General features: G+C 30.7%; 1 protein-coding gene across 4 annotated transcripts; it reads left to right on the top strand.

Annotated features, from left to right (window-relative positions):
- The first annotated feature begins 947 nt into the window (after positions 1–947).
- LOC121202853 (protein STICHEL-like 3) lies at positions 948–6,346 on the top strand. Of its 4 annotated transcripts, none has more exons than XM_041079580.1 (7): positions 948–1,297; positions 1,775–4,184; positions 4,297–4,812; positions 4,999–5,530; positions 5,631–5,694; positions 5,775–5,863; positions 6,018–6,346. In XM_041079580.1, exons 2-7 carry the CDS (start codon positions 1,922–1,924, stop codon positions 6,106–6,108), a joined length of 3,555 nt encoding a protein of 1,184 aa, XP_040935514.1. In that variant the 5' UTR covers positions 948–1,297; positions 1,775–1,921; the 3' UTR covers positions 6,109–6,346. The 4 variants fall into 4 exon arrangements, with proteins under 4 accessions (XP_040935514.1, XP_040935512.1, XP_040935515.1 ...); XM_041079578.1 differs by having other exon boundaries at positions 1,662–4,184; XM_041079581.1 differs by having other exon boundaries at positions 1,662–4,184; positions 5,775–5,904; positions 6,018–6,306.
- The last annotated feature ends 6,289 nt before the right edge of the window (positions 6,347–12,635 follow it).

Here is a 12,635-nt window from a genome sequence, read left to right as displayed (position 1 = left end):
TTATGATTAATTTCGGGTTAAAAATAACTTTTTTTTACATCGATTAAATCTTAGTTTAATTAGTATGAGTTTTGTTATCAATCCAAGAGGACAGGGGTTCAAGAGCGTTGAAACGTATTATCCTCCTATTTATGGGTTGAGAAAGGGCTATAAATAGTTTTAAGTATTATAGGTTCTGAATAATCTCATTATAAATTATGACATTTTTATTATTTCTTTCAAAAATTTAGAAGGGATTATGAATAGTTGAGCTATATTAACGTTAAAGTATGCTTTAGTTCATACATTTTTCTTACTTTCGAAATTTAATTATTATTATTTTTTATTTTTAAAAATTCACGTGGAATTATCAATTTTCGTTAATTTTCTGTTCTTATAACAAAAAGTTACATTGCAGTCAACATAAAATTAATAGAAAAACTGTAATAATCAAAATACTCTATTGCGGGATGGGCACGAAGAAATCAAATAAGAACTATTTTAATAGTTTTTTTAATTTATATTTAAATGTTTAATTATATCCTAGTCCCTATACTCTTTAAACTTTTAAATTTTAGTATTTTTGCTTTAATTTCTATGAATTTAATATGATTTGAAAATTTAAATCCATTTAATAACACTTTAATGAGTTTTCGATAAATTTGATCATATAATATTTAAAAAAATAAAGTTTTGCTTTAAAAACTAAAGCCTAAGGCCTAAAACATATTTAAATTAAGCAGAACTATCCATTATACTTTACTTTTCAAACTCATAAATTCTTGAAATTAAAAGCATAGAACTAAATTGAAAATATTTAAAGAGTACAGTGACTAAAAGAAAAGTTAACCCAAAATCAAATCTCAAACAAACGGACAAAACCGCCTTATTGGCACCATGTCCTGTTTCAAGGCATGTCTCTCTATTACTATTTTTTTAACAGATCTAAGCTATAACCCTTTTCTCTCCCTAAAGATTATAGTTTTTTTCACCTCAAAAGAGCACTCTTTTTTTCTTTTCTTTAGATTCTTTCGTTTCAAGTACTCTCTTATCACTTTCTCTTTATCTTGACGAAAAGAAGAAAAAAAAAAAACTCTGATTCTATCTCTGGGCATTTTTTTTTTCTTTTTGTGGGACTTGACTATCGTTTTCTATAGACCCAGGGACCAATTTGTGAACCAACATGTGAAAGTGGGGGGTGGCAAAACAGTGATAGAGATTCAAAAAGAAAAAAGGATAGAAAAAAAAAGTTGAGAGAGATCTATGGGAGGTTCTTAATGATGGCAACGGTTCATTTTTGCTTTTTGGGATTTAACAGGTGAATGCAGTTGAAAACACCCTCTCTTTTTTCCTTTTCTTTCTTCTTCTTCATCCTCTTTGCCCATTTTTCTCTTTTTTTAGGACGTTGAAAATCATGGATTTTTAGTTTCCACCTCTCCTTTTTTTTTTCTTTTCCAAAAAGCTTTAACTTTGAGGAATCTAAAGCCATGAATTTGAACTTGTGGGTTTCTTTGCCTTTTTTATTTTGCATGTTTCAAAAGTTTGTTTGTGTGCCTTTAATCTCATGCGTTGAAGTTGAAAACTTTTGGTCCAAAGAGCTCTTCTTGCTTCTCATGGAGTTAAGCTTGCTTGGTTTTTTTAAGGTATTTTCTTTGCTTACTTTTAGCTTAATACTTGTGTAGGTTTATGTCTTTGAGTACATGATGACGGCTAGCTTAAAGGACTTGTTGTGGTTGACTGGAAAATTTCAAGTTATGGGGCTCTGGTCCTTGAAAATGAATGCTTTGTTTTTCAGGAAATGACTGTGAGAGCTTCAAGTTACAGTGGGATGTGAGAAATTTGAGATTTGGAGACTGGGAGATTTAATGAAAATGCTATATATTTTGGTATGTTTGTTTAAGTCAAAAGAGATTCCACAGTGGTACACATTGATGCTTTGATCATGAGCAGGGGTGTTAGTGATAGGATACTCAAGGATGCAAATGGTAACATTAGTGATCATCTACGGAACCACATTCATTTGACTAATTGTATCCACTTGAAGAACCATATGCATAAGCACAGCCCGATGTTGGCGGATAGGTCGCTTATGAGGGACCTTATAGTCCTTCAAAGATCGCGGTCCCTTAGGGACCCGTCTGCCAGTCCTCCTTCTTGGCATTCACCTTCTGTTGTTGATTTGCTTTACAAGAAGGGTGATAAGGGTGCTGTTCGAGAAGGGAGAAGGTCTTTGGGAGCCGAGGTGCAAACGGATAGGAGGAGGGTTTCGGTAAGCTCACCACCTTTAGCTGCAATGGGTGAAGCTAGTGGGGTCAATGAAGCATTACCAGTGACTAGTGATCGTAGTACTAAGAGTGGAGCTAGAGATAGTAGAAGAGTTAGGAGAGAAGAATCTGGTAGGAGAAGTAATAGGACTGACCTTATAGGTGAAAACAAGGAGCCTGCAATGGAGCAAGATGGTAATGATTTGGCTCCTGATGCAATCTCGGGTAATTCTGAACTGAAGAATAGGAAGAGTAAAAAGGTAAAAGGGAAGCAAACACAAGTGGTTCAAATCAAGACTCTATCTGAGCAATTGAATGATGTCCCTCCAGATAACGATGATGTAGCATCTTCAAATGTTTGTGGCAGGCATGCTAGACCAGAAAAAACACCTGAAGTCGCTGCCATCCGTGGTCATTCAAATGGATTAAACAGGGTGAAAAGGCGTAAGTTTCGAGGGACAAGAAGAGCTCGGGCTGCTCCTTCCTCTAGAGAGGTTGGAGGTCAAAATGAGTTGTCAGTGGCTTCTAATTCATTCGCTCAGGGTTCTTTGCATCCAAAGTATGGTATGGAAGAGGAAGAAAATGAATATGATGATCGGAATGTCACTAGGGCCCCTAGAAATGGGTGTGGGATCCCTTTTAATTGGTCGAGAATTCACGATAGGGGTAAAACTTTCCTTGACATAGCAGGGAGGAGCTTTTCTTGTGGTTTATCGGATTCTAGATTACGGAAAGGTCGGTCAGGTTCCCATGGAAGAAATGCTCCTGAAATGCCTGTTGAATCTGATCCATCAAGCTCATCAGCAAAATCCAATGCGGAGGCACTGCCTCTTCTAATCGAAGCATCTGGATCTCTAGACAGCACCGAGAATGCTCGTTGGGTGAATGACTATTCAGGTGAGCTAGGTATATTTGCTGATAATTTGTTGAAGCGCAATGTTGATTCTGACCTTGCTTCTGAAGCTAGATTCGGTGACCAACGCAAGCTAGGCAGGAACCTCCGTAGCAGGCACCAAAATATAACACAAAAATACATGCCAAGAACCCTTAGAGACCTTGTTGGACAAAACTTGGTCTCACAAGCCCTTTCTAATGCCGTTATGAAAAGGAAAGTCGGGTTACTTTACGTGTTTTACGGGCCTCATGGAACAGGAAAAACTTCCTGTGCTCGGATATTTGCCCGAGCTTTGAATTGTCAGTCAGTTGAACAGCCTAAACCTTGTGGTTTTTGCAATTCTTGTGTTTCACATGATATGGGAAAGAGTCGAAATATTCGAGAAGTTGGTCCTATAAGTAACTTCGACTTCGAGAGCATTATGGATTTACTGGATAATATGATCATCTCTCAACTGCCTTCGCAGTACAGGGTTTTTATATTCGACGACTGCGATACTTTGTCCTCTGATTGTTGGAGTGCCATATCAAAGGTCATTGATCGAGTGCCCCGGCGTGTGGTTTTTATTCTTGTGAGTTCAAGTCTTGATATTCTGCCTCATATAATCGTGTCCAGGTGTCAGAAATTTTTCTTCTCCAAGCTGAAGGATGCAGATATCATTTATACTTTGCAGTGGATTGCATCCAGAGAGGACATCGAAATCGAGAAAGATGCCGTTAAACTGATCGCATCACGATCAGATGGATCGTTGAGGGATGCCGAAATGACACTCGAGCAGCTCAGTTTGCTTGGGCAGAAAATCTCTGTTCTTCTGGTTCAAGAACTGGTCGGGCTTATCTCTGATGAAAAGCTGGTGGATCTTCTCGATCTTGCATTATCTGCAGACACAGTAAACACCGTAAAGAGCTTGAGGGTGATAATGGAAACCGGTGTGGAGCCTTTAGCTTTGATGTCACAGCTTGCTACGGTGATAACTGATATTCTTGCTGGCAGTTATGATTTCACTAAAGAAAGGCATAGACGGAAGTTCTTTCGCCGACAACCATGTGAGTCTTAAAAGAGAAATTTTAATTCTTCTGTTTAATAATGCTAAATAGTTCGACTGTTTGTTTCGATATTTATCTTCTAAAACTAATAGAATGCCTTTATGCAATCCAGTGTCCAAAGAAGATATGGAGAAGCTACGCCAAGCTTTGAAAACATTATCCGAGGCAGAAAAACAACTGAGGATGTCGAATGACAAACTAACATGGCTAACCGCTGCTTTGCTTCAGCTTGCTCCAGATCAGCAGTATATATTGCCTATATCTTCCGCTGGCACTAGTTCTCATCACAGCCCCTTGCCTCTAAGCGATGTGGACGGAAGACATGATGTCCGTAAGAGTTCTAGAGGCTTATCGAAAAATGCTCGGCTTGAAAATCTCCATGCTGGAAGTTTAGGGAATTTTGAAACTGGTATGGTTAATGGTATACATTTCGATAGGAAGAGGCATGCTGCGTCTGGGATGACTCCTCAACAAACATCAATAGTCTTTACTGAGAGGCAGAATTTAGTCAAAAACCGCAACGGGATCGAAAAAATTTGGTTGCAGGTGCTGGAGAAGATTCAAGTTAGTGGTCTAAAAGAGTTTTTATATTCAGAAGGAAAGCTGATCTCTGTCAGTTTAGGCGCAGGTATATCCTACTGTGCATCATGCTCGTCTTTGTGTGCCTTGATCATATGGTTTTAACATACTTGTACATGAGAAATTTTAGCAAGCTTGAATCCATAATGCATGCTTTCTGTACTCGAGGATAATGGGATTTGAACCTTAGTCATAGTTGTTTCCTTCTCCGTTTTAATCGAGTGTTTTTTTGCAGCACCAACTGTACAGTTGATGTTCAGTTCACCTATGACCAAATCTAAGGCGGAGAAATTTAGGGGGCATATTTTACAAGCATTCGAGACTGTTCTTGGTTCATCCGTGACAGTTGAAATTAGATGTGAAGCAAAGAAAGATGGCCGAGCTGGGGTCGGTCCATCTCAGATGGTCATGGATCTAGAGTCTAATTCTAGAAATAGGATGCATGCTGGGGTCGGCTCCCAAGCTCAGCAATCAGGGAATGAAATTGTTGAAATACCAGCTTCTCCAAGAGAAGCCAAGGATAACGAACATGCTGATAACTTTGAATCTAACAGAAGAGGTTTAACACTGGCCGATGCTGCAACTTATAGGAAACCGACATTGGCAGGAAGACGGAAACTTGGGGAACTAAGTAAGAGTCAAAGCATCGTTAGAAGTAAAGTGTCCCTCGCACACGTAATTCAGCAGGCAGAAGGATGCACGCAACGAAACGGATGGTCAAAGCGCAAAGCAGTTTCCATTGCCGAAAAGCTTGAACAGGAGAACCTGTATGTGTATATATATATCCAGTGCCACTATAGATCCTCCATTTATGTCAAGCTTTTTTTATCTTCAACTAAGAATCAAATTCATGTCTGAAAATTTCAGGAGATTGGAACCTCGGTCGAAAAGCTTGCTTTGCTGGAAAGCAACTAGAGTAACACGCCGAAAGGTAAATTATCTACCATTTTAACATAAATTAGCATTATCCTGATGAAAATGTTCGATTATTGATTTACTTATGTTCCGCAGCTCTCACGCTTGAAGATTAGGACACGAAGACCGCACTCGTTATTGAAGTTCGTCTCCTGCGGAAAATGTCTCTCTTCTAAATCTCCTAGGTAGGATAAATAACAAGAAAAATTTTGGATGGCTTTGAAGGGTTGGTGCCTAACTTGATTGAGTTCATATTTACATTTGTAATTACCCATTGTCTTGCTGGTTTACGACGTAAGTTCGATCTGTGAAAATTTTTTTTCTTTGAATAAATTACAGGCCTTCTTCCACTTCCCTCCCGGAATTAATTTCAGCCTGTATTGAGTGGCTGCGGATTCGATTTTCTGCCATCCATGGTGGTGGTAACTGAAGAAATGACCCAAGGCAGGTATATAGGGAGGGGCCTGAAACCACCACAGCCATAGTGAAATCTTGGTATGCCTACTTCATAACTTTGTTTAGCGAATGATTTTAAAATTAAAATATTTGAGCAAGTGTTACTGTAATGTAATGTGATTCGAATGAATTTTGTTCATATTACCTTTCGATACTGCTTGTGTTCTTGGAATCCTGTGGCTGATTTTGATATTCAGAAACTTCTTGTATTATTTGTACATCTTTACTTTTACGATTTTAAAATATAAATCTAATTGTTAATACCGTTAAAATTTTCCGATAAATTCAACATCTACCATAATTAGTCATGGCTTTGAAACTTATACTAACAGATTGTATTCAAACTGTTATAACTTTTTAGAAGAAAAGCACTTAAGGGATTAGAATCGTAATTTGCAGAACATATTAAATTTTAGGCAAAGAAAATTAAGAGGAACATGCCGGGGTTCGAGTTATTTAAAGAAATAGGTTGATTTTGATTGGCCTTAACACGTGAAAAAAAGCGTATCTAGTAGGTAGCGCCTTCTGTTTATATAGTGTCTTATAAGGTACGCTTTCGCCTTATGGGATGCCACATTAGCATCTTGTACCGTTTAAGAATTTAAAATAGGATTGTTGGATCAAAATTAAAAAAATAAAAATAAAATCAGTTATCAAAATATGATAAACAAGAAAAAATTTGGTAATTTTTATTCTAAAAAATCCGAAATAACTTTCATTAAAACGCCTCTAATTAAAAGCCATTCCAACAAAACCGATTTATTTCTTTAAATAACTCAAAAATCCACTTTTGTTTTTTTTTTTTTGCAAAATCAACATCTATGTTTAATTTTACCTAAATTTTAATTTTTCTAATGGCACATATTTTCTTTGCTTAATGAAAATTTTGGCTACCAACATTTGTATATTTTGTCAAAATGGCTTTAATTGTATTTTTGAGCATTTTTTGGCCATTTAATGAAAATACCATTAAAAAAATTAACGGGGATGATGTGGAATTTCATATGTTGAATATTTTTAATAAGATAACTCAATAAGATAATTACATGTGGAAAATAATAAAATAAATAAATAATACATTAAATTAAAAAAATAACTCTTAATTTAAAGAAAATAAGCGTAATTATCTAAAAAAAATTAACTCAATAGAAAAACTTCGAAACAAACATCTGAAAATTTGAAACTTTTTGAAAGAAAACAAATATTGAAACGTTAAATTTATTCATTAAATCTGTTAGAAAAAACAAATTTGAAAAAAAAAACAAAGATTAATGACAAAAAAAACTCAAAAATATAATTAATATCATTTTGACAAAATAAACAAATAATAATAGCTAAATTTATTATTAAACCTATTTTCTTAATTCCCTACCTTTTATTTTTCTGGTCGTTAGCTTCATATAGCAAAGTCTAAATCAGTTACATTGAAACGAATTTTCCAACATTCAAAAGTTCACACACCAAATTTATAAAATAATTAAATAAATAAATATTATTTCAATTTTTTTCAACTGTACCAAAGTCAGCATTTATAAATTAAATTTTAATTTAGTATATAAAAAAATGATTTGATTCAAATAACTTAATAGAAAAAATTGCATTATCATTTTCTATTTCTCCACGTTTAAAAGAAAATTTTTATCTTTATGTATTATTTAAAAAATTAGACAGTAACTAATAACGGCATTTTCTGACCACGTTGGATTCACAATGTCCCATTTACTTATCAATTCATAACATAGCCGTGGGGAGTACGTGGGCCTTGTGTCCATTCCATTATGAGTAAATTACGTATAAAGTCATTAAATTATTAATAAAATTATTTTTAAGTCATTTAATTTTAAAAAAATTTTACGAATTTATAAACTAAAATTCAAACAGTTTTTAGGTATGTTCTACTCATCAATGGATACTAATCATTGTTGCTTGGAGCTTACTAATCAAATTCTTTTATTTTTAAAAAAAAAGTTAATGGCTTAAATAAAAACTTTCAAATAATCTAATGACCATTTTATAACTTTTTAAAATCAAGTGACCAAAACATAAAATTACTAATAGTTTAATGACTCTATGATATTAAATGAATGAATTTTTTTATTTACAACTTAATTCAAAATAAAGGATTTCATTTACAAAATTAAAAAAAATTAATGTTAAATAATAAATGACACTGAAAAAAAGTAAATGTTGATTTTGGTGAAAATTTGAATTTAATTATTATTTTTAATAATACAAACATTAAATTGATTTAATTAAAAGGGATTGATTTGATAATGTACTTATAATAGATAGACTTGCTAGGTACTTTCACCAAATTTCAATACTATTTGTTTGATGTATGGTTGGAGATGTTTGATATTGATTACTTCCTACCTGTCAATTTAATTTATTAATATTAAATGGTTCAATATTACATTAAATTATCATCATCTAACTTGACTGAAATTTTAGATTTAATCTATTTTCTAATTTGATATAATTTGGTGAATTCATTTTTATATTATTATTAAAATATCTAAATTGATAAAAATTAATTTAACATGGCTAATTTTAAAAATAATAGTAATAACTTCGGTTGTGATAGAGATATACATGTTAACAACATTTGAGATCTGAATCATATTTATTTTTATTTTCAATTTAAAAAGAAAACATAATATAATAATATTAGTTAATGTTATTTAGACCATATGTTTTTAAAAAAATTCAAATTTAATTTCATTTATTCTCATTTAAAATTTAAATGATTTATTAAAAAATATTTTAAATAATTTTATGAATTTTATTTTAATTTGGAATAAAATTAATTTCACTAATTTATAAAACAAAATGTTATTATAAAAAATCTAATTTTAAAAAACACTATGGATATGATTTTTTATCATATAAATCTATTAATTATCAAGATAAGAGGAACCCATAATGTTTATTTATATTATAAGTGAAAAACGATTATAAATAATAAAAATAAACCATAAAAAATCGATTTTATAATAAAATTGACTATTATAATAAAGTTTTGTTACAAAAATCGTTAATTATAATTAAAAGTAAAATTAAACATTTAAGCGATATAAAAGATTATTATTTATCCAACATCTTTTAACTAATTTGTAGTTCACTCTTCATTCTATTAAATTATGTTGAATCTATGGATATTAAATTTTAAATTTTTATATAAAAATAGTTAATTGAGTCTTAGCTCGATCAATATGGACATTGTTGTTAATGCAGGAGTATGTGAGTTTAAGTACGCTGATATGCATTATCCTTTTATTTATCAGTTGAGGAAATATTTTATATAAAAAAAGAATAGATATGATCATAACTTTATAATGAGATTATTTAAAAAAATTATTTATTTTAAATTTAAATGAAGATCGAACGAAAATAAAATTTAAATCCAGAAAATTAAATCTGACTTTTATTGAAATTTGAAAAATGTAATAAATTATTTGGAAAAAAATTTCAACATAATGAATGATTTGAATTAAGCCTTAATTTTGTGGCTATGAGGAAACTGTGTTTTATTATGGTCCAAACATTTCGTTGACTTTTTAATTTTTTTTCAGTTTTTTTAAAGCACTGACCAAATTCTATGTACGTGGCGTAATCGTAGCCGACAATTTATCGGGGGATTTGACGGAAAGGAAATGCAACACGTGGAGGCCAAGGGTGAGGAGAAACATGTGGAGATGTGTGGTTCAACGGACGTGAGATGATCCAGCTGTATCCTGGATAAACACGTAGCACATGAGTTCCTTGAACTCTCCAAATAAGCTTTTGTCTATTTTAAGACATTTCGGTTTTCTTTTTGTTGTTGTTGTCGGTTTGTTTCGAGTGTTGGATATATCTTGTCTAAAAAGTAAAAAGTCAACTTATAAATGTTATTAGTCAAAATAATTTTTTGGTTAATGTAATTTTTGGCCCTTAAATTTTGTAATTAAGTCTATTTTGGTATTTCAACCTTTCTATCATATTAATCCTAACACTTTCATTACTTTAACAATTTGGATCTTAAATTTAGATTTTGTTAAAAGATGATAACATGATGTCATCACTTAAAACTTTAAAATATATTTTTCAATAAAATTTTAAAAAATATTATGCACAAAATCTAAAAAAACACAAAAAAAATTGTATAATATATATTAACTTTAAGGTAATGACATGGTATATTATCAAAATACCATAACATCACCTTTTACCAGAATTTAAGTTAAGGGATCAAATTGAAAAAAGCTACCAAATTTCAAGAGTAATATGAATAAAAAAAGTTTAGATACCATAGTAGACTTAATTCTACTCGATGTCACTAAATTATTGGTAAGTTTACATATTAGTTACTCAACTTCAAAAAGTTACAAAATAGTTATTAAACTATTTGAATGTTTTCATTTAAACTACTGAACTCGTAAGTATTTTTTTTTTTTAAGTTTAGTTGGTGAGCTTTGAATGACTGTTTGACGATCAACAGTGGAACGATACTTATTGACAAGTAGAAGAATATATCTCAAATTCAAGCTGATTTGACGATTTTTTGTCAGAAATTGAAAAAGAAATTTGTTTAGATTTTGATTCACATATTGTTAACATTTAAATCTATTTTATGAAAAAAAAAAGCTAAATTGTAAAAACTAAGGGAAAGCTTATCCTTTCGAGTGTCGAAAATAAGAATAGAGAAAGCCGTATAATGACAATTTTAATAACTCAACAACTTAAATAAAAACTTTTAAACAATTTAATAACTATTTTATATCCTTACTAATAATTTTTCTTACCAAATAGTTGTCGCAATTACGAAATGATAAAGCAAATCTCCTTTCCTAATGACTTCACTACTTCACGCACCTAAAAGTCGCGTGGGCCATGCCTTATAATTAGGGTCAACTCTTGAATTGAAGTAAATCTTAGGTATAAACAACTCTCCAGTCCTTCTCAAATTAGATATTAAGCAAATTGATCCTTTTAAAAAAATAAGCAATTTAATCCCTATAAATTTCAAAAAATGAGCAGATAAGGACAATTAATAAAATGTTACTATTTTTCGTCCATTTTACTAATATTATTTGGTATAATAACAAATATAATCTCCAATATTTACATATTATATCAATTTAATCACGATTTTAATAAAGTTTCAACAAATTTAACTCTTAACAGCTATGCATCTTATCAAATTAATAGAAAAAAATGGCCATAGTTGCGTTCCATAAACTCATGAACAAGCATTGGTTTTTCTACTAGAAAAAAGAAGGAAAAAGATAAAAATAAGTCAATAAATAGAATTCATCAATAAATTTTAAAATTTCATATAATTTTTTAAGTTTAAATTATTTTTATATATTATTTTTAGATCTTTTAAAAGTCTAATTTTTATTTATTTTATATGCCTTTTTAGAATCAAGATCAATTTAATAAAATATGTAAATATTGAGGGTTAATTAGTTTATTTTATTTGAATTAGGAATAATTTAACAAAATATGTAAATATTAAGGACCAAATTTGTTATTATACCAATCAATATATTGTATAATGGATGGAAAATAGTAGCTCCTTTATTAATTATCCTTAATTACTCATGTTTGAAATTGTTTACATAAACCAAATTACTCAAAATCGAAATTGAGAGAGACTAGAGAAGTCTTTTTACCTAAATCCTATAATCAATTTTGCTTTATTTTAAAGTTTTATAGTGAAAAACAAATATAATCATACTCCTACACCACAGATTGCGTATGTGTCACGGGACTAAATCTTATGTGGCCTGTAACATTTATGTGGTGATAGATCGGGATTGGGATAAATCATGAAAAAGAATCGTTTTCTTTTTCTTTTTCACGTTACTAAATCATATAAAATTTTAATGAAGTTAGTTTAAAAATAATTTGTATATAAAAACATTTTCATTTAATGTACTAATAATTATAAAAAAAAGTAAAATACTAAATTTAATTCTCAACATTTATTCATTTTGTCACTTTGATCTTAATTCATTTTTTTATCACTCCAACCGTCAACATTTCATATTTAGTTTAAAATTTTATTTTGTGAGTGAAAGTTGCTTGAACTATTAAAATTTTTACGATACAAATGTATCAAGTCAGACGATAGTCCATATGTGCTTCATTGCAGACATGATAAATTTTTTAAACTTTTATGGAGTATATATAAATTTCCACGTAAGCTTCTAAGCGATCGACTTTAAAATTTTAATTATCTAACTTATTTTTTCATTTTAAAAACAGTAATTTAATTAAAATTTGTAAGTACGAGAACCAAAATGACTAAAAAAAATAGGATTAAAGTGATAAATAAATAAACTTTCTTTTAGGCGGAATTAAAGTATTTTTCGTAAATGTTTTATAGTCCATTAAAATTATTTTTTTCAGAATTCACAATAACCTCCTTTAATAATATTATCTTTCAAGTTCGAATTTAAAATTTTCATTAAAAATGTAATATTTGTAGATGATATCAATAGTTGGAATGAGGAATAA

This window comes from Gossypium hirsutum, chromosome A10 (genome assembly GCF_007990345.1).
Source record: "Gossypium hirsutum isolate 1008001.06 chromosome A10, Gossypium_hirsutum_v2.1, whole genome shotgun sequence".
Classification (NCBI taxonomy): Eukaryota; Viridiplantae; Streptophyta; class Magnoliopsida; order Malvales; family Malvaceae; genus Gossypium; species Gossypium hirsutum.
This window is presented reverse-complemented; position numbering and strand designations above follow the sequence as displayed.

What these genes read in the sequence shown, in the direction of transcription:
- LOC121202853 (XM_041079580.1), top strand. Translation starts at nt 1,922, where the DNA reads ATGAGCAGGGGTGTTAGTGATAGGATACTCAAGGATGCAAATGGTAAC. An exon ending in GTTCTTTCGCCGACAACCAT is followed by an intron (nt 4,185 to 4,296) that starts GTGAGTCTTAAA and finishes TATGCAATCCAG; the next exon opens with TGTCCAAAGAAGATATGGAG. An exon ending in CTAGAGTAACACGCCGAAAG is followed by an intron (nt 5,695 to 5,774) that starts GTAAATTATCTA and finishes TATGTTCCGCAG; the next exon opens with CTCTCACGCTTGAAGATTAG.